General features: G+C 44.9%; 1 protein-coding gene across 1 annotated transcript in view; it reads left to right on the forward strand.

Moving 5' to 3' along the window:
- Positions 1–1487: 1487 nt before the first annotated feature.
- TOZ (Transducin family protein / WD-40 repeat family protein) overlaps positions 1488–25406 on the forward strand; it is an 83107-nt gene continuing 59188 nt past the window's right edge. Inside the window, exon 1 of the mRNA XM_086530081.1 lies at positions 1488–1866. Within this exon, the coding sequence (XP_086386207.1) occupies positions 1567–1866 (300 nt within the window). The 5' untranslated portion in view covers positions 1488–1566. The remainder of the gene's footprint in view (positions 1867–25406) is intronic.

Consider the following 25406-nt stretch of genomic DNA (forward strand, 5'->3'; position numbering starts at 1 on the left):
TGCTTTTATAACTGCACCCTCTTTCTAAAGAACCCATCAGTGATGAAGGCACCATAGAAGACATTAGTTTGGTTGATGTGCTTATGCAGGATAACCATGCTGATATTTTCACAATGGCTTTGGCTTGTGAGAAGTTTGAAATTTTTGCAAATTTTTGGGCTTGCTCCCCTTTGCGTATTGATTACATTTCCTTATTTCGAATGCCAGCTTCTATTCACTACATCACTTCTAGGGGGCATGCAAACACACTTAGGATCGCCAAGACACTCTTTTCTCTCACTAGGAGGTTTCCCCCCCGACTTGGATATGCCCAAAACTCAAGGCTCACGTTATCCTTGTACATTGATACCAAGAATAAACTAAGTGTTGTGCATATCCTACATGTGCATCCTACACCTAACACCAACACACTCGTGTCAATGACTTCTTTTGTGCAACAAATTCTAACAACAATGTCACCTTTCTTGCTAACACTTGAATGTAGATTTGAAATATTTGGCCCTGCATGGATCTTATAGTGCATAACTTTTCATCGCTAAGAGACACAAAACTTTGTCTTCCCAAAATTTACAATATGTCTAATATAAATAAATCACTGTGATCAATCAGCCTATGAAGTAATGACAGGAAAAGTTTCACATAGGTGATCAAAAGGATGGTACAATTTGTTACCTCACATATAAAGACCAAATAGAAAGCTTATATTTGTTACGTAATCATTGGAGCACCTATTCAAGTGGTTGAGTAGAAGTGGTTGTCCAAGAAAGAGGATACCCCAAGTGCACAACTATAGTAGATTGCATTCTTGGACCACACCATTCAAAGAGCGTGCCAATCTTTAACATTCAAGCAATAGGTTTTGACTTATGAAAGTTCACATGCGTTCCAACTACCACTGCACAAAGATCCAATGCTTTCATAGTCACAAGGACATAACATGGTTATTCCTGGGCATCTACATGTACGCTTGTTGTGCAAAATGTTTCAGCCTTTGTTGCAATATATGCACCCCCCTTCCCCCCCAAAGCCATGCCCAATTGTCGAGGGATCTACGATGGAGGTTTAATCCACCATGGATCCCATCTCCATGCGATAAAAAATTAAGGCTCCCCACCGTCGCGCTCATGCCACGAGCCCTGCACCTCCCACTCAGGACTCCCATGCCTTATCCAACCCACCTATCGCACATTCGTGCAAGGGTTGTGACTCCGCAACTATTACCCCCCCCCCCCCCCCCCCCCCCCCCCCCCCCCCCCCCCCCCCCCCCCCCCCCCCCCCCCCGCGCTGCGTGGATTTGATGGCCCAAAACCCCCCCGCTCTGTCGATCATACGCATAGCCGTAGATCCCTCGACTCCCATCCCATGGCCTGTATAGAACAGGGGGCGGGCCGGACACACACACACACACACACACACACACACACACACACACACAAAACCTTGTGTGCTCGCTTAGTTTCATTGCAGTCATCATGGAATTGAACGTCATTGCTTAGGGCAACAACATTTTCAAGTTTCTAGCTTTGTAGTAAAATTGTGAGAGCCGAAGTAGAACGAGCGGGAGCCATGGCGACTCCGGCCCCTCTGAAGAAGAACTACAAGTGTACTTCAGCTGTGGAGGTATTTTACACTGGAGGCCCTGTGGCTATGGGGCCCAATGCTTCTTTTGTTGCCTGCGCATGTGCAGACCAGATTAAGGTGGTGGACCTGGATTCTGGGTTAGTCCGGTGCACCTTAGAAGGCGACTCGGAGCCCATTACGGCCCTCTCCATCACTCCTGATGGCACTTGCCTCTTTGCTGCCAGCAGAAGCCGTCTTGTCAAGCTCTGGCACCTTTCTACCTCAACCTGCATCCGCTCCTGGAAGGTACATTTATTTGCTGCGCAGTTTGTCCTTATGGCTGCACGGTTCCATAGTTTAAGTGGTCTCAGTGTGATAAAAAAGGATTCATCATGGCCAGATCCCACCAGGATTCAGAAGCTCCCTTTCGAGCTTAGTCTAATCAGGAATATGCTTTTGCGAGTCCTTACAGTGTCCATAGCTGAGGTTGGCTTTAACACTATTAAGTAACGGGGGTTTAACTTATGAATGCATTGAGCGGACACCTCAGTGGTCCTCATGCTAGCCAAATTCTGGATAGGCTCAGTGATTTTCCTAATGGGAATGGAGAGACTGTTGCAGAGTCTACTGAAATGTATTGGAACCAAATCAAGATGAATGGCATCATGGGAGGCATAGCTGAGCCATTAATACTAAAAACAAAATGTTACGATTTGTTTTTCAGCCTCATGTGGTCCACAGTGAGGAGCACCTTGTACATATTGGAAGGTATGTTGTAGCATGCTCTTTTGATCCTCAAGAGGTTGGTGACGAAAGTTACAAGTTAATTCACTGTAATTGTAGGAAGAAAAGGATTTTCATTGCATGCCAAATAAGTGGGCATTCAATGCATAACCCTAACAAACTATGGCATCTATTTTACCATAGTATGGGAATATTGTTCTCATGATGACGTTTTCATGGACATCTTGACTTCAGGCTCAATTATACAGGCAACTTAAGCTCTAGGTAAGAAGATGAGTATATCGATCAAGGAGTTCTTCTCAATAAATTGTCAAAAGTTTGGGCATCTCTTTGGAATTGTCTAGTTGGTTTTGGTATCTCCCAAGGATAGGAGGTAGGGAGTGAGGGCTTGTTTGTGGCTTTTCCTGATTGGAGTGAGGTAGATATCTGTCCATTCTGGTCATTATAGCCTTGTAGAGCCCTTGGGAGTGGTTCTCCATGCTCGAGGAGCCGCTTGTAGGTGCTGGTTATTTTTCTCAGTGGTGGCTATTTTCTCTTGAGAGCCCTAGAGGCTTTTTTTTACACTGTTTACCAAATCAGCCCCTATTTTTTGCTTGTTGTGGGGCTGGCACTAGAGTGGGGCTGGGCAATGTGCAGAGTTGTTTCAAAACGTACGTATGGATCCGTTTCGTATTGTACGGCCATACTGTACGATCTGGACGGTACTGTTCAGTCCGTACAAGGCTCTTATAAATAAATTTGGATGATAAGCGTGGTTGAGGGTTTTCGATGGATTTTCATTGACTTCTGGGCGACCAAATCAGTTCTCATTTGAGCTTTGATATGCCTGTTCAATCATCAATGTCGTTTAACTTTGAAGTCTCTTGCAGTAGTTACACATTATGTGGTTGTCTTGTAAAACATGTCTCTAAATGTCTAATGGTAAATTGAGTTTTTTTTACAAGAGTGTATTTGTACGTACATGAATTTTTTTCATGTACAGAACAACGTACAGTACGTACATATATGCCACGTATAGTACGTTGTGAATCACCTTGGCAGCGTGTCATTGGCCCTACATTTGAGAGAGCAAGGGAGGCTCTTGGACGTGTGTTCAACCCAGCAGGGCATCATTTTGGGCAGCCTTTGTGCTCCTCAAGACAACCACTTTTCAAAGGCGATCACTTCATTTGCAAGGCATCACATGCTAATGAGGACCTAGGGGAGCAACCACTAGAGGGAAGCCTTGAGGTTTGTTTCATATCCTCTACAGGGCAGCTACTCTCACAACAGTGTCCTTGATGCTTGTTCCCCCTCTCTCTTGATTTGTCTTTTGTTGCAGGAGGAGGGTCATCATATGTGTCTTGCTCCATAGCACCTCGAGGGTTGTGGCCTATGTTGAGATCAAGTCATACCTCTTAGCAGCAGTTGTAGCCTTTGTCACAAACTGATGACGTTGCATGCTTCAATGGGAACAGAGGACTTCTAAGTGTTTCAACTTATAGGGTCCCATCCGATGGGGCCCTAGGGACACTAGAAATTTAAAAAGAGACTAGTTGCGAGTTGTACGGATGTCGTACTGATTGTTGATGTGGCAGAATGTACGGATTTTCGTGAATTACGTTGACAGTGCTGATGTGGCACAATGTATGGATTTTAGCGCTACTGCTTTTGGGCCTACAACTTTTGAGTTTATTGCTTTTGAACTAATTGCTTTTGGGGCTCTGCTTTTGGCATCCCTTGTAAGTTTATAAGAGCCCTTGGGGCCTCACTCTGCAAAGCATTTGGACGCAGAGTCTGAGAGCAGAGGTCCCTCGGGAGTTGTACTTTGCAACGATTAATGATAAAGAAATACCGAAAGGGGCGCCAGTCGCCAGTCTTTGGGGCCAATACCTATGGGCACGGAACTACGCTGGGCCGTGTTGACTCTCTCTCTATTAGAGTTCAATGATTATGAAGTTCTATTCGTGTGTTGCTATTGATTTCTTGCTTGGAATGTCCAAGCCTGTTATTAGAGCCTTAGTCTTGTCAAAGTTGACGATGGGGAAGCGTCGAGCAATGGGGAGAATACACTAGAGAGAGAAAAAGAGAGAAAGCTGAACCAATCAAGTGGGCAATGAATTAGTGATTTACAATGGGGACAAGGTGGTGCTAATATAGGAGCTTGGGGGCCTTGACGCTTAGTAAATTGCCCTACCCAAGACTTTGCCAAATAAGTAAAATAATTACCTAAAGACAAAATAAATATTGGAATCACATTGGGCTATTCACTTGAGATGCTTTAACCAGAGTTACCCTGAATGCGGAACGGGAACGGCGATAGGCCTCCCTGCGGAACGGGGGAACGGGAATGGGTCCGGAACGGGAGGCTAAAAAAACACTTAATTTTTTTTTTTTTTAGCGTTATGTGTTTGAATACAAGTAATAATAGAGTCCTTTGACTCTAATACCCACAAAAAACACGATTCGAAGACCATTCAACCTTATTATGACTTGATTGGGATGTGCGGCGCCAAGAGTACATAGCACATACACAACATTGAGCAAACACAATGCCCATACACAATGCTCTCAAATAATTGCAAGAGTAGTAGTCAGAGATAACACTTTGGAATTAATTATGGCTAAGAAGGGCCACCAAGGTGCTACAAAAAAACCAAAGGTGACATACCATAATGAGAGTCAAGAGTCGAGACTACAAGGGGGGCAAACCAGTGACCACAATACCAAAAGACTGAAGGTGACAAATACCATAAAGATGCTAGTAGCTACAAATGGCAAAGAGGGCAAGGCTCAAGCAGCCATCCAAAAAGGTAAGGATAAATCATAATGGAAGTCCTAAAGTCGCGACTCGGAACTCTGGAGTCTCGAGCCTCAAGACTCAAGACTCAAGAGCCACTAGCCTGAGAGGCCTCCCAATCCGTAGTAGCCGGTTGTAAATCATGCACATCCTCCCATTCCTCATCATCGAGCTCTAGGCCCGGCTCGATCTCAGCCACGGATGAAGTACCTGGTGTTGGTGGATGTGCATCTCCACCTGTCTGAGGAGCCTTTTGCTCCATCTCCCACTGTGTAAAAGGATCTGTTTGTTTGTCTGTACTCTTGTAAAGCATTTTCAAATTTGCGCTTACAAAGACAAGATCATTAGCCTTCTCCACTCCAAGCCGATTCCTCTTCTTGGAAGCAATGTGGCTAAAGGTACTCCGCAATCGCTCCAAGCATGAGGTACTAACTGATTGGCTGAGAATACGGATCGCCAATCTCTGAAGCTCAAGGCCATCATAGCCATAGTCCTCCCACCATAGCACTGAACCTATCTTCCTGCGATCAATCTGAGCATCTGGACTGCCAAATGATCCCCGCATCTCTCTGTACTGTCTCAACTGATCTTTGACAATGTGTCGCCCATCTCTGTCTAGAACCATCTTGTTTAAGATCTCTGTAAATTGGTTCATGACTTCTCTATCTGTCTCTTGCCCTGCACCTTGGAACTTTGGATCCACCATGTACGCTGCCCCGTGTAAAGGAGAGGCATATGAATTCCACCTTGAGTTGCAAAGCGCATGGATCTTCTCATATCGCTCCACTTTCGGCTCAAGTTGTGTAAGCTGCTCAATCATGCGGTCCATTGCCTCATAAATCTTACCAATGCAAGGATCCATGCCATCGAGAACTCGAAGCAAATGAACCACTGGTTTTACCTGTGTGTCTAGACTCTTGAGCTCCTTCCTGAACTCAAGATCCTCTGTCTTATCCTTGCACAAAATCCGTGCAACTGTCTTTGCATCGGGGGAGGTGGTGAACTCATCATTGATGAAGACCTGTCGGACCGCATTTTGACATTCAGACAGCCTGCGCACAAGAAGAAAGTTGAATGCGAAGCGGGTGTCTGAATACTTTAGAAGCACTTTGCCGCTCGACCTCTTGAGGTACTCACTCTGAACCAAGTTGTGATTGTTGATGAAAGTAACAATCTTCACTGCATCAACAATGATTGGAGCGATCCAATCTAGTTTACTGATGTCTTTTAGAAGGTTGTTTAAGCAGTGTGCCATGCAAAAGCACAGTGTCACATGCGGATAGTGGCCCTCTATAATAGCTGCTGCTGCCGCCTTGTTTGATGCCTCCCCATCTGTGACAAAGGCCACCACGTGTTGCTCACCGATTGTTTCTATGGCCGCTGTCCACTCTGCAGAGAGGACATCAGCGGACTTGCCACTCTCGGTGGCATCATGAGAGTGCACAAAGTACATCTCTCCACTCGAGTATGCGACGAGACCATGGATAGATCTCTTCCTTGTATCGCTCCACCCCTCGGCAATGAGGGAAACGCCATGTTTTGCCCAAAGACGCTGAATATTGAGGGTTGCTTGATCCACGATAGCCTTCTCTCGATCAAGCAAAGTGGTTCGGAGAGCATCTGGAGATGGCGGCACATAGCCGGTGCCATACTCTCCTATTCGTTGCGCCATGACTTTCCAATACTCCGATTTATTTCGATCAAACATAGAAGAGGTTAGTATCAATAAGATGGAAATGACGATAACGGAAGAAATGAGAGAGAAGATTGATAAATCATAAAACATACCTCGCCGCGACAAATGGGATATGGTCGCGATAGAAGAATTGGGCCACGCCCGCATCCACCTCTTCCTTCTTCTTTGGGTCCCAGGAGGTGGCAAGGGTCCTTTGGCGACGAATTGGACCCGATGAAGGTGCACCAACACCTAAACCGGGTAGAGAGGAAGTGTCATGTGACACATCCCAACCCTATGTGTCTGTGGACAAGCTACACCACAGCAGGGTTCAGTCAGTCCAGTCAAGTCTAGGTTAGCAGTGATCTAGCACTTTTGTGAGTCTATTCGTAGACGGTGCATGCCAAGTCACTGAGTGTAGATGCATATCCTTTGGTTGCACACAACATGATCATCAATATTCCCTTCAGAATCCATCAGATTCAGTCAGGGGAATTTTCCAGTGCATTTAGCCTATTTTCCTATTTTTGGTTATTTTCACTTATTATTTTTAAGTGACTTTCCAACAAAAGTAGGTAGGGCAATTTTGCTAAGTTAATATATAAGCAAACCCAAGTTAGCACTTTCTGGCAGAAGAGACACACGAGCTTCCCGCTCAACAGGCAACTTCTCAACAGTACCTCCCCCTGCACCCCTAGCGTTTTTGGACAACCATCTTCGCCGGGCCTTTCCAGATCTCATGCATTCCCATTCCCAGCAGATTTCCATCGCCATCCTCTCCCTCCCTTGGGCGTTTCCTCCCACAGCAAAAGCATCGCCATCAAGTTGCTATGCCTCGCGTTTTTCCACTGCCATAGTCAGCGTTTTTTAAGCAGATTACTAACGCTAGAAGACCTGCATATTTCAGCATTTTCCAGCCTTGGATACTTGCAATTGCCAGCGTTTTCAGCATGCGATAGTAGCCTAAAAACGCAGCCATATGGTGTAAGCGTTTTTGTCATCAGCATGAACCTCGACGAAACCATTCATTTTCAGCCATAAGGACAGCAGTAAACAGTCATTTTCAGCCACCGAAACAGCCATGAAAATCAGCGATTAGAAGATCCCAGATTTCAGCCATCAAGTCGTCGTCGTCATCACCGTCGTCGTCACCGGCATAGTCCCATATTGCATCAGTCCATTGCATCGTCGTTGTACCACTTTGTGCAATCATAAGTAGATCACTCTCGCCGACGAGAGTGGGGCCTTCGGAGGAGGGTTTTACGTCTCTGGTGTCGTATCTCTCTTCTCTCTCTATCTCTCAGTCTCATACACTTGCACACCTAGTGTCCATTCACTTTGTTTGTGATCATAGCATTCTCTCATTAAGAACAGAAGGCTCTCCCTTCCATAAGAACAAAAGGAACCTTGAGCACAGTTCGGAGCACTCATCTTGAGCAAAGCGCAAACATTCATTCTGCTGCACCTAACATTGGTATCAGAGCTTTGGCAGTGTTCTGTATCACTCAAGGAAAGAACCACAAGAATCACAAGACTTTTTTTTTTGCTTGTTGCGGTCGCACGAACCCAAGTTCGCTTCGGCGTGTCGATTCCTAATCGTGTTTTTGAAGAGTGACAGGAATCCTAGGAAAGAAGGGCTTGTCTAGCCTCCCCTTGTGTCTCTTTTCACTCATTGAGAGCGGACCGTACACTTAGCGGCCGGCCAATCGACGTGAGGTGGGAGAAAGCAACCTTGGTGTGAGCGCAAGGCGCCAATGGGGGCGCCCGCAGAAAAGAGTAGAACTCGGGTGAAGAGAAGATCCTTCTCAAACGCGATTTGCAAGCGAAAGAAAACCTGAAGAACCTGAAGACCCTCAAGAAACCAAGACCCTCAAGAACCAAGTTCCTCGTGAACTTAAGAACCAAAGATCCTAGTGCACGGTCGTCACCCGAAGCGGAATGGATACTTTGCATACAGGTGATGAGCATGAGAGAGGCAGCGAAGATTTTTCCCCACCAAGAGACTTTTTCGACCCTCCCCCTTCGCCATCTACGCCACGAGTTGTACTAACTCCTATGGAGATAATGGTCAAGTCAATGATGGACATGATGCTTGCACAACAAGAAGCGACTCGCGTCACTTTGGAAGCGAATCGAGTTGCGCTGGCACAACAAGAAGCCAATCGCCTTGCTTTTGAACACGAGCGCGATGAAAGAAATAAACGAAAAGCAGAAAAGGACGCCGAGCGTGAAGTTCAAAGGGAGCTACGCTCTCAAGAATTTATTTCCTATGTGCTAGCCTCGAAGATCGAACCACCCAAAGATCGTGGAAGTTCATCAAGTGGCGCAAGCCATGATGCGGATTCCAACCATCCAGTCACAGAGAAGTTGACTTTTAGTAAGTATGACGGTAAGATGGATGCTATAGTTATTCATTCTTGGTTGCATCAATTTAATGCTTATTTTGCGACAACTAAGAAGACAGAAAATGGCAAAGTTTTGACGGCAATTATGTATCTTGTCAGTGATGCCATCAATTAGTACCACGCATGGCAAGAGGCACAACTAGCTGCGCACCTAGAGGCAGGCGACGGATTCACGTCCCTTTTCTTCGATTGGGCTTATTTCCAAGACAAGCTCAAGGCGTGGTTTATGCCACCTCAGTACCTCGCACGATTGAAAGACGATTGACGCTCTCTCAAGCAAAATGGTATGCCAGTCATGTCTTTTTCTGATCGTGTTTTGCAGCTAGGCACTCAATTACGAAAATCGGATGATGAGCGCAAAGAGGCTTTTCTCTTTGGATTGGACGAGTATATCAAGTACGATGTCGAGGTGCTCGATCCAATCGATCTCAACAAGGCGGTAGCGATTGCTCTCGCACAGGAGATGAAGCACAACAAGGGAAAGCCTAAGACTTCCACAAGTACCTCGCAGACTTCTCAGAACCCTCAGAACGGTAAGAATGGTAAGAACGATAACTCTTCTAACCAATCTTTTAACAGTCTCTCAACAAAGAATTCTTCCAATGAATCTAAGGGTAAGCCTAACACAATTGCTACACCTAAGCTTACTCAAGATGAAAAGGTAGCACAAGGAATTGTAGGAGGATACATCACTTCGGAAGAACAAAGCACTTATTCTAAGGAAGGTCGTTGTTTTCATTGTCACATTAAGGGTCACATAAAAAGAACATGTCCTAAGCTTGAATCGAATGAATCTAAAGAACCCACAACACCCACTTCCTCTGTCAATGCAATGAATGATAACACGAATGTGCCCCAAGTTTCTCAGGACCCTCCCATTGATGAATCTCTCATTAAATGTTATGATTATACGTCGGGGCATCGTTTTGTCATATTGTTTGACTCAGGTAGTATGCATGATGTGATCAGTTCCTCTCTTGTTGAGAGAGCCCGCCTCGAAATTAGTCCGAGATCTCCTATCGAGGTCTCTGGCTTTCGTCTTGGTATGGACGCTCTCATCACGGAGGAGTGCCTTGATGTGTTGTTTGCAATTCAACAGACTGCCTGCACTAGAAGATTTGTTGTTTCTCCTCTCTCAGGATGTGATATGATTTTGGGCATTCGATGGTTTCGTGAGACTAACGCTTTCATTGATTTTGAGGCTAACACTTTAACTCTCAATGCCAAAAATGATTCTCCTACTGTCTTTCATGGAGAATACATTGCTCATTCTTCATCTCTCATTGCTAATATGCAGGACAAGATTGCAAGGATTCAGGAGAAGGAGACTCTCTCTCTCAGTCTCTTCTTCTCCAAAGCATGATACACAGGATTTGCATGATTATGAGAAGCATGATGATTTGAAGGATAATGATTTGCATGATGATTTGGATGACAATGACAAGCATGATGATTTGCATGATCAAGATGTGATTTCTCACAAGCATGATGAGTTGCATGAAGAAGATGTGATTGTTCACAAGGATGATGTGTTAGTAGATGTTTTTTTTAGCGAAGCTAACCTCGTTGTAGATTCGATCAATCACCATGAATCGATCTTGGCTTTTGAGTCGAGGTCCATAGATCCCCCACAAGAAGATTCGATAGCTCCCGAAGAAGCGATCTTGGCTCTCGAGCCTTGGTCCAAAGAACCCTCACAGGAAGTTTTATGTGTTCGCATGATTGATACGCACACATTGTTCGAATGTTTCATTCGTGATCGTTTCCTGTATTTTAGTAAGCATCGTTATGTGATCCCTTTTCCTAGGCATGACATATTGTATGTTGAACACGTTTCTCTCATGGGTGAGCACGAATGTATGCGGATTTTTCATGAAAAGTTGAAAAGTATGGTTGTCAGAAAGTCACATTCCATGTCTCTTCCTTGGCATGACACAGTTTCCGAAAGAGCACATGAAGGTATGAGCACCAAGCATGGGCATTTCCATTGTGATTTGCCACAGTTGATTGATTTCGATCAAACAAAAAAGATTCGATCTCATTGTTTGCATGTGTTTGATGAATGGTTTGTCACTCCGTCTTTATGTTCATGTACATTGCATACACAGTCTTTAGAGAAGACCAGATTTTTGTCCTTCACTTTACATGGAATGAGTATGTTCATGGTTTTGTGTTGGAGATGGTTTCAGGAATTTTCAGCCATGGAGATTCTTGAAGATGAAAGAAGCAGATCTCTAGACGAAGTTGACGCAAGGAAGGAGATTCAAACGACTTTGTGTCGCTTTCGGCGCGGCCCAAAGAAGCAAGCGTTGCAGACCTTTATGAAGTTCAAGTACCGCACGACCCACACCTCAGAGTGGGCCGACGAAGAGTGCCTTCCAAGATTCTGGATGCTGTTGGTGATCTCCCTCGACGCCATACAGTTCGGTACCAGTACCTCACTTTGAAAAGGAGGGGATGTCACGTGACACATCCCAACCCTATGTGTCCGTGGACAAGTTACACCATAGCAGGGTTCAGTCAGTCTAGTCAAGTCTAGATTAGCAGTGATCTGACACTTTTGTGAGTCTATTCGTAAACCGTGCATGCCCAGTCATTGAGTGCAGATGCATATCCTCTGGTTGCACACAGCATGATCATCAATATTCCCTTCAGAATCCATCAGATTCAGTCAGGGGAATTTTCCAGTGCATTTAGCCTATTTTCCTATTTTTGGTTATTTTCACTTATTATTTTTAAGCGACTTTCCAACAAAAGTAGGTAGGGCAATTTTGCTAAGTTAATATATAAGCAAACCCAAGTTAGCACTTTCTGGCAGAAGAGACACACGAGCTTCCCGCTCAACATGCAACTTCTCAACAGTACCTCCCCCAGCACCCCTAGCGTTTTTGGACAACCATCTTCGCCGGGCCTTTCCAGATCTCAGGCATTCCCATTCCCAACAGATTTCCATCGCCATCCTCTCCCTCCCTTGGGCGTTTCTTCCCACAGCAAAAGCATTGCCATCAAGTTGCTATGCCTGCCGTTTTTCCACTGCCATAGTCAGCGTTTTTTCAGCAGATTACTAACGCTAGAAGACCTGCATATTTCAACCTTTTCCAGCCTTGGATACTTGCAATTGCCAGCGTTTTCAGCATGCGATAGTAGCCTCAAAACGCAGCCATATGGTGTAAGCACATCAGCGTTTTTGTCATAAGCATGAACCCCGACGAAACCATTCATTTTCAGCCATAAGGACAGTAGTAAACAGTCATTTTCAGCCACCGAAACAGCCATGAAAATCAGCGATTAGAAGATCCCAGATTTCAGCCATCAAGTCGTCGTCGTCATCACCGTCGTCGTCACCGGCATAGTCCCATATTGCATCAGTCCATTGCATCGTCATTGTACCACTTTGTGCAATCATAAGTAGACCACTCTCGCCGACAAGAGTGGGGCCTCCGGAGGAGGGTTTTACGTCTCTGGTGTCGTATCTCTCTTCTCTCTCTATCTCTCAGTCTCATACAGTTGCACGCCTAGTGTCCATTCACTTTGTTTGTGATCATAGCATTCTCTCATTAAGAACAGAAGGCTCTCCCTTCCATAAGAACAAAAGGAACCTTGAGCACAGTTCGGAGCACTCATCTTGAGCAAAGCGCAAACATTCATTCCGCTGCACCTAACAGGAAGAAAGGAAAATGAGGGTCTTTGGATCAATACCTTTGCGTGCGGGCTTGGCTTTATGGTTGAATTGCCGATCCTTTTCCTCGAGCTCTTTCCTCTTCTCGATGGTTACGTTGGTGCAAAGTCTCATCTCATGTCTCTGCACTCGAAGAAAGTGTGCCCTCACATTGTCATGCCCCTCTTTCCGCGTGTAAGAGCATAGCTTGCATGCCCATGCACGAGAACCTTCCGCCGTCGACAAGGTTTCCTCCGAGGTCACTTCATCCCACCACGACCATTCCTTCGCCTTTTGAGTGTTGCTAGCATGAAAGGAGAGGGTTGTACGAGAAGAAGAGGCCATGTATTATCCGTGCAAGAGAGAGAGCTTGATCTTGAACTTTGAGAGAGAGAGAGAGCTTGAGAGAGGGCTTGAGAGAGAGAGGCTTGCCTCTTGATTCCGTGAGCTTGAGAAGTTGAGATAGAGAGCTTGAGAGAGAGGCTTCACCTCTTGAAAGTTGAGACCGAGAGAAAGAGAGCTTTAGCCTTGAGCCTTGAGGGTTAGAGCTTAGAACTTAGCCCAAGAGAGAGAGAGGTTGAGAGCTTGAGCCTTGAGGGACGCCGCGGCGCCGCCCTATGGCTTGAGAGTTGAGAGCAAGCAAGGGAGAGAGGGCCTTGATGAAGAATGGGGTAAGAGGGGGAATTATATAAGTTTTGGCTGGCTGGAAATGGCTGTTGGCTGGCCCAAACTGCCATTTTTTTTTCAAATTAAAAAACTGCCGTTTATGGCCGTTGGGAATGTTCCGCCCGTTCCGGTCCGTTCCTTGCATTCCATTCCGGTCATAGAATCCCGCCGGAACGCTTGTCCGTTCCGGGACGTTCCAAAATTTTGTGGCTGGCCGAAACGCCGTTCCGACGTTCCAAGGCCCCAAGCCTCCGTTCCTTAGTAACTCTGGCTTTAACACCCTCTCTGCAGCTCATTGGACATACGTAGGAAGACCAAGTCGATGTAGAAGCTACCATGGACACCCCAACAACTGTACACTCCATTGAATACACCTCGATTATGCTTCCACCAACTTTTTACTTGCCATCTTGAGCATTGTTTGCCTCATAGGAAATTGAATTGTAGACCACACTACATCCAATAATCCCCATTCGTGCACTGTGAACACATCACGTCGAAACATTACGAGACAATGAACTTTGAAACACATCCTGTCCATAATCCGATGGACAGTAATAAATTGTTTGCAGCACATCCATAGTGTTTTGTATACATCGCGTTGGTTCATTGCCAAATGCACGTGCCTTGAACTCCGACCCTCAAGTTCAAGCACTGATAACTTAAACTCCAACACATGGGTTCAAATCATTTGTGGGGAGCTTCTTTTGTCCCTCTTGTCAAAGTCGACGATGTGGAAGCGTAGAGATCTAAGGGGGAGAGGAGAAATGAGAGAGAGAGCGAGAGAGAGAGAGAGAGAGAGAGAGAGAGAGAGAGAGAGAGAGAGAGAGAGAGAGAGAGAGAGAGAGAGAGAGAGAGAGAGAGAGAGAGAGAGAGAGAGAGAGAGAGAGAGAGAGAAATTAAATGAAATGTTATATTAACGTCTTCCAAAGGCCAAAATGACCTATGAGACCAAAGCGTTACACTGCGGTGGATCTGATACAAAGTCAGAGTAACAAAATGAAATACTATGAATTCTAAGTTGGTACGTGCGAAGTTCGAACTAAGCAACTAGTCGGGATAGCTAAATCACAAGTCACAAGAGATCCAGCATTGGTCGCTGACGGATCTCATCAATCTCCTCCATGGTGAGTAGTCTGACCGGGTGGTGTGCATGTCGGGCCAAAGTGATCCGAATCCTTTGATGTAGCCTCCGTCGATGTTGTGTAGTCTTCCGTAGTCGTGGGTGTCTGTATCTCCCCAACTCAGTCGCTCGGTTGATCAGCGTGCCTCTGGTGTAAGGCGACACGATTTGCTGTGGTAGTAGCTCCTTTGGGTGTCTTGTGTCTTCTCTAAAGAAGTCTGTGATGTGTCTGTGGGACTGGTTGGCCTCTCTTCTCATCAGGCTCTCTCTGTGTCTGCGCAGCTCGAGCAGAACCTCCTACAATCCACCTGAGGCTGAAAATGGCGCCCCCCTTTGTTGATATGCAGCTCGTTTTTGCCTCCCAGAGTGGCAGAATCGCTCACAGGCTGACACGTCGCCCAGTTTCCGAGTTTGAGCTTTCCCTGCTAAAAATATCTCAACTGGTGCATCAGTTGACTTGGCAGCAGAGCAATAAAATGTTCCCCTTGTCATTCTAGAGCTAATGACGCGAACACATTTTCCGGTCAAAAATAGCAGTTCCCTAAATTTTAGGAGATGCTTCCATGGCGTCCCTATCGGTCTCCTGACCATCATTGAAGACTACCATTTGACCAACATCTACAATGTGGGCTAATTTACTGGCCCCTTTCAACCTATAAAGTTGCAATGACTTGACGAGTGGCCCAAATTCCAGTTTGGCGCACACGAGCTTCCATACTCATTAGAATTCAGTGCTAACTGGCCCGGGCAGTCCCTGTCTGACCGACCTAGATCCCCGATGTGAGAAACCCATTTGTCTGCAGCCGTTTCACAGTGGCCATGCAATGTCCACTTGCACCTTTTCAAGGGTTTTGGGACAAACAAGTAAAAATAAAATAAATATATCTAATAATTATTTACAGAAGGCAACATGAAAAATACACCTCCTGGTGACACATAAAGCACAGGGATTGTTACAGCCTTTACCCATACCCACCCGCCCCTGGGAAAGTATTGCAATGGATTTCATTTTTGATCTCCAGAGAACACAGAGTGGTCACGATGGTATCCGGACTGTTATTGACAAATTTACCAAGCAAGCTCATTTCATTCCAGTGAAGAAAACAGTCAAGCTAGATCACTTAGCAAGACTGTTTGTGGCCCAGATCTTCAGATTATATGGCATGCCCGAGACGATTGTCTCCGACAGGGACCCCAGATTCACGAGTTTGTTTTGGAAGGCAATTTGGGAGAACATTGGCACGCGGTTACAGTTCTCGTCATCTTTCTACCCGCAGACTGACGAGCAATCAAAAATTGCCAATTCAGTGGTACCAGATTTATTGAAGTCTTATATCTCGGATCAGAAGACTCAATGGGAAAAGTATTTACCTTTCGTGGAATTTGCCTACAATAACACGATACACTCTTCGACGGGGAAGGCACCATTTGAGATTATTGAAGGTGCTACGAGGGTTCCACCCTCACAAGATCGTCTAGAATATATTTGCTCGTGTGAGGATTTAATACAGACTATGGCCCATCAATGCGGCATATTCAAGCTTTAATATAGACTTAAAGAATATTTTTGAAGTGGCATATTTACTTCATTATATTTCCTGATTATTGACACTCCAAGGTGCCGAGTTTTAATTTATTTTTATTTTATGAGATTTTTCAAGTTGATTTGTCTGTTTAATCATCCCCTTACTTTTAAAACCTTAAAAGTCACCTTAAAAAAAGCATTGTGAATTGTAAAGGAACTAGTAATGGGAGTTTGAGATGGCAGAAGGCGAAAGATATGGCAAACCGCCTTGCACCACGAGCCTCCACCCGCTCCACATCCTCCTCGTGCTCCTTCGCATCTAGGTCAGATTTTCAATGAGAGGTATGCCTGCGTATCTCTTCGCTGTATTGCAATTTGCATGAATAGGCCTCTTTTCAAAGGTGGTGAGCAAATCTGCGTCGATGCAGATCCCTTCGGCTAGTTTGATGTGCCTGAAGCGTTGAATAAAACACTGGAGAAATTTGATGTTTAAAAAGCAAAACTAAGCACGAAAGATAAGATTTTTGAAGTCGATCGGTACACGGCGTGGCTTGGACACGACTTTTGCCAAGGTCCGCGAGGTTTTGTAGAAATCTCAAGAAAGACACAAAAAGGCATCGTCGCGATTTGAAATTGTAGGAGAACGATTGGGTGCTCTTACGTTGTGAGAAGGCACGCCTGAGAAAGAAAAAGGAAAAGGAGAGGCATTTTCCAAAGCTTAGTATGCGATACTATGGACCTTTCCAAATCTGCGAAAAGATAAATGATGTCTCCTTTCGACTAAAGCTGCTCGACACTTGGAGAATTCACAATGCTTTCCATGTGAGTCTCTTGAAGCCTTTTAAAGGCGATGTGCCCGAAGATGGGGAGCTTGATGAGCAACCCGAAGTGGAAGAAAACGAGGAGATCCTTGTTCTAGGACATATATTGGCACATAAAGACAGAAAGATTAAGGGTAAAGTGATAAGGCGGTTCTTGGTTAAATTCAAGAACTATCCTGCATTGGATGCGAAGTGGATGGAGAAGGAGGACCTAGCAGATACTCCTCAGATTGTGAATCTTTACCTTGAAGCATTTGGATTAGCATAGTCTATTCTAAATGGAACCCCGAACTCAGCTTGGGCGGAATTGGTGCAGTGGGTATGCTAAAGAGGGGAGTTGCTCCGTTGCTTTGTCAACAGATTGCCTCGATTTTTGATATTAAAGTCACTGATGTCTCTTTGAGTTTTAGGGATACTATGAACTGACAGTATTCTGCTGTATGACTTTACGAACTGGAACTCCCAATAATATGATATTAATTTGTTCTTGACTTGTTTGAGTGCAGAAACTGATAGACGAAATGACTGCGATAGACATGGTTGCAATAAGGATTAGTCAATTGGGCATCTGTGAGATCTCAACTGGATCTAGATGCGATTGCTAAATACGTTGCCGATAAATCATGGTCTGAGATCCGAATGAATTTTTGAATGTGATTTGTCATGTGATATCCTGTGATGTCATGTGATGTGACTGTCGATTGGTACATGTGCTAGATGTGTGTTCCTAGTGCGTCAGTACTAACAATCACTGTCTGCTAAGACAATTTATGGCCTCTGTCTGTTTTGCAGGGGTAATCGAGAGCGATCACAATGCTTTCAAGAGAGGGGTATTCCACAAATTGGTGATGTGGTTGCCCAGTACACACACACCCTCCTTTGCAAGGATCCTAGAAATACGAACTGAATGCTGACGTGGCATTGTCGTATGACCCTCCGGAATTTGCGGCAAAAAACGTGGCGTGTTTTGCGGAAAGGCAGCCACGTGGTAGCAGCGTACGGACGGCAGCATTTGGACTTGCTTATTGTCTACGCAAGGCATGAGAGAGAGAGAGAGAGAGAGAGAGAGAGAGAGAGAGAGAGAGAGAGAGAGAGAGAGAGAGAGAGAGAGAGAGAGAGAGAGAGAGAGAGCTTTTGCTTTATTTATTGCAAGGCTTTTGATTTACAGTTTTTGGGGCTTTGCTTTTGGCATCCCTTGTAATGAATAAATAAGTGGGCAGGGCTCCCACTGTGCAGACCATCTGGATGCAGAGTCTGAGAGTGAGACCCTCCCACTCCTTTGTACTTTGAGCTGTAGATTATACAAAAAGAACTACCGAAAGGGGCGCCAGTCTTTGCGGCCAATATCTCTAGACACGAAACTCCGTCGGGCCGTGTCGAATCAATTGTGAATTGTGAATTGTTTTGAAATGAATTCCTATCGTGTCGCGGTAGAATCTTGATTTGGAGTGTCCAAGTCTTTTACACCCTCTCTGGTGCTCCTCTCCTGCAGCAAAAACACACCAAATTTGCATCAGAGCAGCCTGCGTTTTTCTGGCACAGATTGTTAGGTGCAACGGAATGAATGTTGAACTTTGCTCAAGATGAGTGCTCCAAACTGTGCTCAAGGGTTCCTTTTACTTAGGGAAGGGAGAGCCTTTCGTTCTTTAATGAGAGTGCAATGGACACAAACAAAGTGAATGGACATTGTGCGTGATGCATGAGACTGAGAGACAGGGAGAGAAGAGAATACGACACCAGAGAAGTTGTCAAACACTCCTCCAAGGGCCCCACTCTCGATGGCGAGAGTGGTCTACTATTGATTGCACAATCTGGTACAAGATGCTGATGCAAATCTAAATGGTTCTATGTCGAGGCCGACGGTGTAGTCGACGATGACGAGACTATGGCTGAAAATTGAATGCTTCGATGACGACGGCGACGATGACAACGACGCTATTTGCTATTGTGACTTTGTTTGCAACAAACGCTGTCCTTGCTTGAAATCGTTGGATCTGCTGTTCTTCTATTTGCTGAATTTGCTGCCCTAAAACGTTGATGCTGTCCTTGTTAAAAACGCTGGTCCATGGGCTGCAAAAATGCTATGATGCAGGTGCTGAAATGTTGGTGGAAAACGCAAGGATGCTAGCCGAAATGCTGTTGTAGGAAACGTCAACTGCAGGGCTGGAAAAACACTGAGTAGGCTGGCCTAAAAACGCTAATTGGCTGGTTCAAAAACGCTGAAAGGCTGATTCTTTTGCTGGCTGAAAACCCTTGCTGAAAATGCTGAAGTGGCCTTGTGGAAAACGTCAGGCTGCTGGGTTCTTGTTCTTGCTGAGAGTGGGCCTATAGAGCAATGCTCCTGTTGCCTCCTCTGCCAGAAAGTGCTAACTCTTGTTTGCTTCTATATTATCTTAGCAAAATTGCCCTACCTAGTTCCCAACAAAAGTCACTTAATAAATAAGTGAAAAATGTCAAAAATAGGGAAAATAGGTCTTAATGCACTGGAAAATTTCCCTGATGGATTCTGATGGGAATGCTTATGATCATGCTGTGTGCAACCAGAGGATATGTGTCACGTGACACATCTAACCCTATGTGTTCGTGGACAAGCTACAACACGACAAGGGTTCAGTTAGTCCAATCAGTTTAGATTAGAAGTGATCTGGCACTTTTGTGAGTCTATTCGTAGACCGTGCATGCCCAGTCACTTAGTGTAGATGCATATCCTCTGGTTGCACACAGCATGATCATAAGCATTCCCATCAGAATCCATCAAAATCCTTCAGGGAAATTTTCCAGTGCATTTAGCCTATTTTACCTATTTTTGACATTTCACTTATTATTTTTAAGTGACTTTTGTTGGAGGTAGGTAGGGCAAATTGAGTAAGTTTGTATATAAGCAAACCTAGACTAGCACTAATTGGCAGAAGAGGCAGAAGGAGCACCTTGCTCAACAGGCAACTTCTTAGTAAGACCAGCCCCCGCGACAACTCTGGCGTTTTCTCTCAAGAGAAGGCCTAGCGTTTTTGCACCAGATGAGCCAGCGTTTTTGCATTTGCAAATTCCCGACAACAGAGACAACAGATCAGCCCTAGCGTTAGCAGAATCCCACAGCAGCACAACAGATTTCCTAGCGTTAGCAGATTTCCCCGCAGAGTCAGTATTCAGCCCTAGCGTTTTTGGTTTGCAGATCAACCTCGGCGTTTTTGCAGATCATCGCGACAAGATCAGCCCTAGAACCAACGTTTTCAGTTTTCAGCAGTTAGACATTGCAGAACAAGTCCCGAACCTCGCAGATATCACCTTCCCGCAACGGTTCCTCGCCGCACAGTGGGATCCATCGAAGCTTGTAGTTTCAGTCCGGAAAACGCAGATTTCAGCATTTGCGTTTCATTGCCAACATAGCTTAGACTTGCATCAGTCACATGCATTCAGTTTGTACCAGATTGTTGCAATCATAAGTAGACCACTCTTGTCGACGAGAGTGGGGTCTTCGGAGGAGGGTTTTACAACGTCTCTGGTGTCGTATCTCTCTTCTCTCTCTATCTCTTAGTCTCATACACTTGCACGCACAGTGTCCATTCACTTTGTTTGTGATCATAGCATTCTCTCATTAAGAACGGAAGGCTCCTCCTACCATAAAAACAAAAGGAACCTTGAGCACAGTTCGGAGCACTCATCTTGAGCAAAGTGCAACATTCATTCCGTTGCACCTTACATTGATATCAGAGCTTTGGCAGTGTTCTGTATCACTCAAGGAAAGAACCACAAGAATCACAAGAATTTTTTTTGCTTGTTGAGGTCGCACGAACCTAAGTTCGCTTGGGCGTGTTGATTCCTAATCGTGTTTTTGAAGAGTGTCAGGAATCCTAGGAAAGAAGGGCTTGTCCAGCCTCCCCTTGTGCCTCTTTTCACTCATTGAGAGCGGACCGTGCACTTAGCGGCCGCCAATCGACGTGAGGTGGGAAAAAGCAACCTTGGTGTGAGTGCAAGGCCGCCAAGGGGTGTGCCCGCGGAAAAGAGTAGAACTCAGGTGAAGGGAAGATGCTTCTCTAACACAGATTGCAAGCGAAAGAAGAACCTCAAGAACCCCAAGACCCACAAGAACCCAAGTTCTTTCGTGAACTTAAGAACCCACAAGAACCCAAGTTCCTTGTGAACTTAAGAACACAAGAACCCACGACTTTAGAATGGTCATCACTCGAAGCGGAATGGATACTTTGCTTAGAGGGACGAGCATGAGAGAGGCGAAGAAGAATTTCCCCCACCAAGAGGTTTTTCCGACCCTCCTCCTTTCCCATCTACGACAATAATTGCACTAACTCCTATGGAGGAGTTGGAGCAGATACTTATGGACAGGAAGTTAGAACGCAAAGCAAGAAGAGCAGAAAGAATGTCATAATTAAATCATGAATGTGTAGAAAGAAAAGCATAAATGGATAGCAAGAACAAAGCAAGAAAAGCCATGAACGATCGACACATGAAAGAGATGTTGCGACTCTATTCTCAAGTTCAGGCATAGATGCAAGAGATTTAGGGAAAGGAGACTCTCTCAGTCTCTTCTTCTCCAAAGCATGACACATGATTTGCATGATGATTTGGATGATAATGATGAGCATGATGATTTGCATGATCAAGATGTGATTCTCATAAGCATGATAATTTGCATGATCAAGATGTGATTTCTCACAAGCATGATGAGCTGCATGAAGATGAGGTGATTGTTCACAAGGATGATGTGTTAGTTGATGCTTTTTCTAACGAAGCTAACCTTGTTGCAGATTCGATCAATCACGAAGGATCGATCTTGGCTCTCGAGCCTAGGTCCAAAGAACCCCTTCAGGAAGAACCGATCTTGGCTCCCGAGCCTAGGTCCAAAGAACCCTCACAGGAAGTGTCACGATTGTGACTATGTTAACAGCAATACATCTACTCCTAGTTGCAGATACGCGAAGTGCCATGCCAAGGAGGATCCTTGCGCTTGGATGGTCACACCCCTTCGCCCAAGAGACGTGCCTCTTCGCCAAAAGCCACACTCCTTCGACGACTGGTCACACCCCTTCGCTCTACGGGTGCGACTCTTCGTCCAATGGTTGCAGCTCTTCGTCGAAAGGATGTGTCTTTACGTCTAAAGTCATGTCTCTTCACCAAGAGACGTGTCTTTTCATTTATGTCTCTTCTTCTGCTATATAAGGAGCCCTTGTATCACACAATCAATCAATCAAACACAGAGTCTTCTAAGTCTTGTCTCGAGTACAGTTCAAGTTTCTTAAGTCTTAATCATGAGTTTAAGTACTTAATTAAGGATTAGTACCTAGAATCCTCACAGTGGTATCAGAGCAAATTTTTCCCCGGGACCCGAAGGTTGTGAGTCTCTCACCCCCGCTGCTACCCTCTCCCCCCCTTTCCCGGAGTTGTATGGAAGCAGCAGAAAGATGGACTACCTACCAACATGTATGAGGTAACCCGAACCCTTCTCTTATTAAGTACATAACCAAAGAGACAAATATGGGTGTGTATGGCATACCTGCTGAAAATATTGCCGGATGCCTCTTCGTCGAAAGGTGTCCCTTCTCGTGCCAAAAGGTAGCAATCCTTCGCTGGCACCTTCCGCATCACTGCTGAAATTCAGCAACCTTGCACCTTTTGCATGAGAAGAATTGCACCCCTTGGCGTAGGCACCTGCTGCCTTCTAATTTGCAAGCGTTGGCTGTTTTACGTTGCCAAGAGACTTTCGCTTGACTCTTTTACGTCATTTGCAGGCAGCATCAGCGTTTTAATCTTAGAAACTACCTTCGATTTTAATTTGGCCGCCCAGCCCCAAATTTTTAAAAGCCCTCATGTGAACTTACATTACACATTAACCCTTCCCGAAATTCACTTACGAGAAATACATGACGACCAGCAAGCAGCATTACAAATGGGTGCATGTTATCCTGGAAATTTCTCTCACCAACGTTGGCTCCCTGCTTGTCCTTTGGACTGCATGGGAATCGCACCCATGGTAGACGATGCATTCGGGGTGCCCGTCCCTTATCTTTCATATATAACGAAGTTCCCGAAGAAGCCGTACCGGCGAATCCTCTACCTATAAACGGAGCTTCCGCAAGTGCTCTCGTCCCAGAACTTGTTCACAGAACCTGCTCCTGCACTTGTTCGAGTTCCTTTTGAGACGTAACCATGCCAAATTCTCAGGATGGAGGTGGTCAATCTGACGATTCCCTTACTCTTATTAAGGAGCAGATGGCCACACTTTCCATAAGCCTCGCATCACTTCACACTCGCTTGGATGAGATGCACACGGAAAACACTTCTCGAAGTCGACCTGTTGTTTCTCGAACTACAAATGCAGCATCTTCAGCACCTTCTTCCGAAGCTTCAGTGGATGAACCCAACGAACCAGATCCAACTGAAGAGGTAGATAATCGCGAACTTCAATTACTTTTTAAAATTTTTAATGCTGCACAAAAGAAGAAGCTTGATATTAAACTGTCGGAACCGTACAGTGGTCGCCGCGACAAGCGCGTGTTAGACCAATGGCTGTTCAAAATGGAGATTTACTTATCGAACACAGACTTGGTCGAGAGTAAAAAAGTTGCACTTGCTAGTCTCTGCTCAAGGACACAACATTTCTTTGGTGGCAACGGCGGGTTGCTGATGGTAAACACACATCTTCTTGGGATAAATTCCGGCGTGCTATTCGCAAGGCGTTCGAACCTGCCAATGCGGATTTTCATGCCCGGTCCTCTCTTCGCCGGCTGAGCCAGACAGGTTCCTTGTCCCTCTGATAAACTTCACAGCTTTATCGACGGACTCGAACCCAACCTGAAGGATGATGTGCACAAATACAACCCTACCACTTTGGATGCTGCAATTGCCTATGTGGAGCGTCTTGGCGATAATCGGCGCCCTACACGAAATTTTCTCCCTGGTAACAGATCTTCAAACAGCGCTCGCTTTTCACAGCGCGATCGCAGAGACAACTATAGCCAAAGTCAGCAACATCAATCTCACTTCAGACAGCAAGCAACACAACCCTATTCAACTTCAAGGTTCTATTCTCAAGATCGACAATCTGAAAGCAGATCTTCTTCACATGTTCCTCCACTTGATCGTGGTAAAGGAAGTGATTTTTCTCAAGATCGGCATTCCAATACTCAGCAAGGCTCTTCGTCAAATGCATCTTCAACTTCAAAGAAGTTCAAAGAAGGAAGAATTATGTACAATTTGCAGTGGTGACCATAGATGGTATCAATGTCCAAAGAGACCAAATCCGTCTAATTCGAAAAGAAATTCCAACGCGGAAACATCATCGAATCTTGAACAACCAGATTCTGCTAAGGATAAAGGAAAATCTGTGGTCAATACGATTCGTGTCTCAGAGGATACGAGTATTCTTATGAAGCATGCTCAGTGCAATTCTTCAGTTTTGGAGCCTCTCTCAAAGCAAGTTTTGAGGCTTCTTGGACTACTCAATGGTCGCTCCATCAATATTTTGGTGGACAGCGGATGCTCGAATAATTTCGTCAGCACTCAGATAGTTCAACAGCTTGGCTTATCAACTCAGAAGACATCTCACTTATATGATGTGGAATTAGCAGATGGATCAATTTTGACTTGTGATCAAACAGTTCGACAGTTGCCGTTCGAGATTCAAACTTATGTAGATCAATTGGATTTTGAAGTCATGCCTTTATCTTATTACGACATGATTCTTGGTGAGCATTGGTTATTCCAATATGATCCAACAATTAGCTTTCGAGGATATACTATTAATTTGTTGAAAGATGGACGTGAATTGACTTTACACGGGCTTTCTCATGTGGAAAGAGCGATTCAAACCTCACGTGTACAAGTCAAACAGCATGATAAAGTGGATTATGAAACGAATATGATCCCCGATGCAGATGCAGATATTATTATTGATGAATTTTTGAATTCATTAACTACTCGTGAATCAATTGATGAAGAGAAAGATAAAGATATAGTTGCAGATTCCGAGTTTAAAGACGACTATGCTTTCTTTGATTCTTTACTGGATGATGATATGCCAATTACAAGTCATGAAGTTACAGTTTCAGAAGATGATTCTGAAGAATTTTGGGATTCGCTATTGGAAGATGATTACAGTCGCAAGCCAAAATCCTCTCCAGTGATTACTAAAGTTGAAGTTACCCCATCTGAAGAGTACCTTGAGAAGATTTCCTCTTCCCCAAATATTTCGCAGTTATTGGAAGATTTTGAACCATAAATCTTACATCACACGAAGGATTTTGAAGATCAATCTCTTGCTGCAGTCAACTTGATTAAATGAGATTCCTCTAAAAAGTCTTTGAACAATGCAATGATATGGGACTTAGCAGCCAAAGCAAAAAGGTTTCGCAAGAAGCAAAGGTTCAAGACAAAGGTTTCCGATAACTCAAAGATTGAAGATTTTCGAAGATTCAATGCTTTTCCAGAGTTCTATC

The sequence above is a fragment of the Adiantum capillus-veneris genome, chromosome 15, assembly GCF_014529385.1.
Source record: "Adiantum capillus-veneris isolate H3 chromosome 15, ASM1452938v2, whole genome shotgun sequence".
NCBI lineage: Eukaryota > Viridiplantae > Streptophyta > Polypodiopsida > Polypodiales > Pteridaceae > Adiantum > Adiantum capillus-veneris.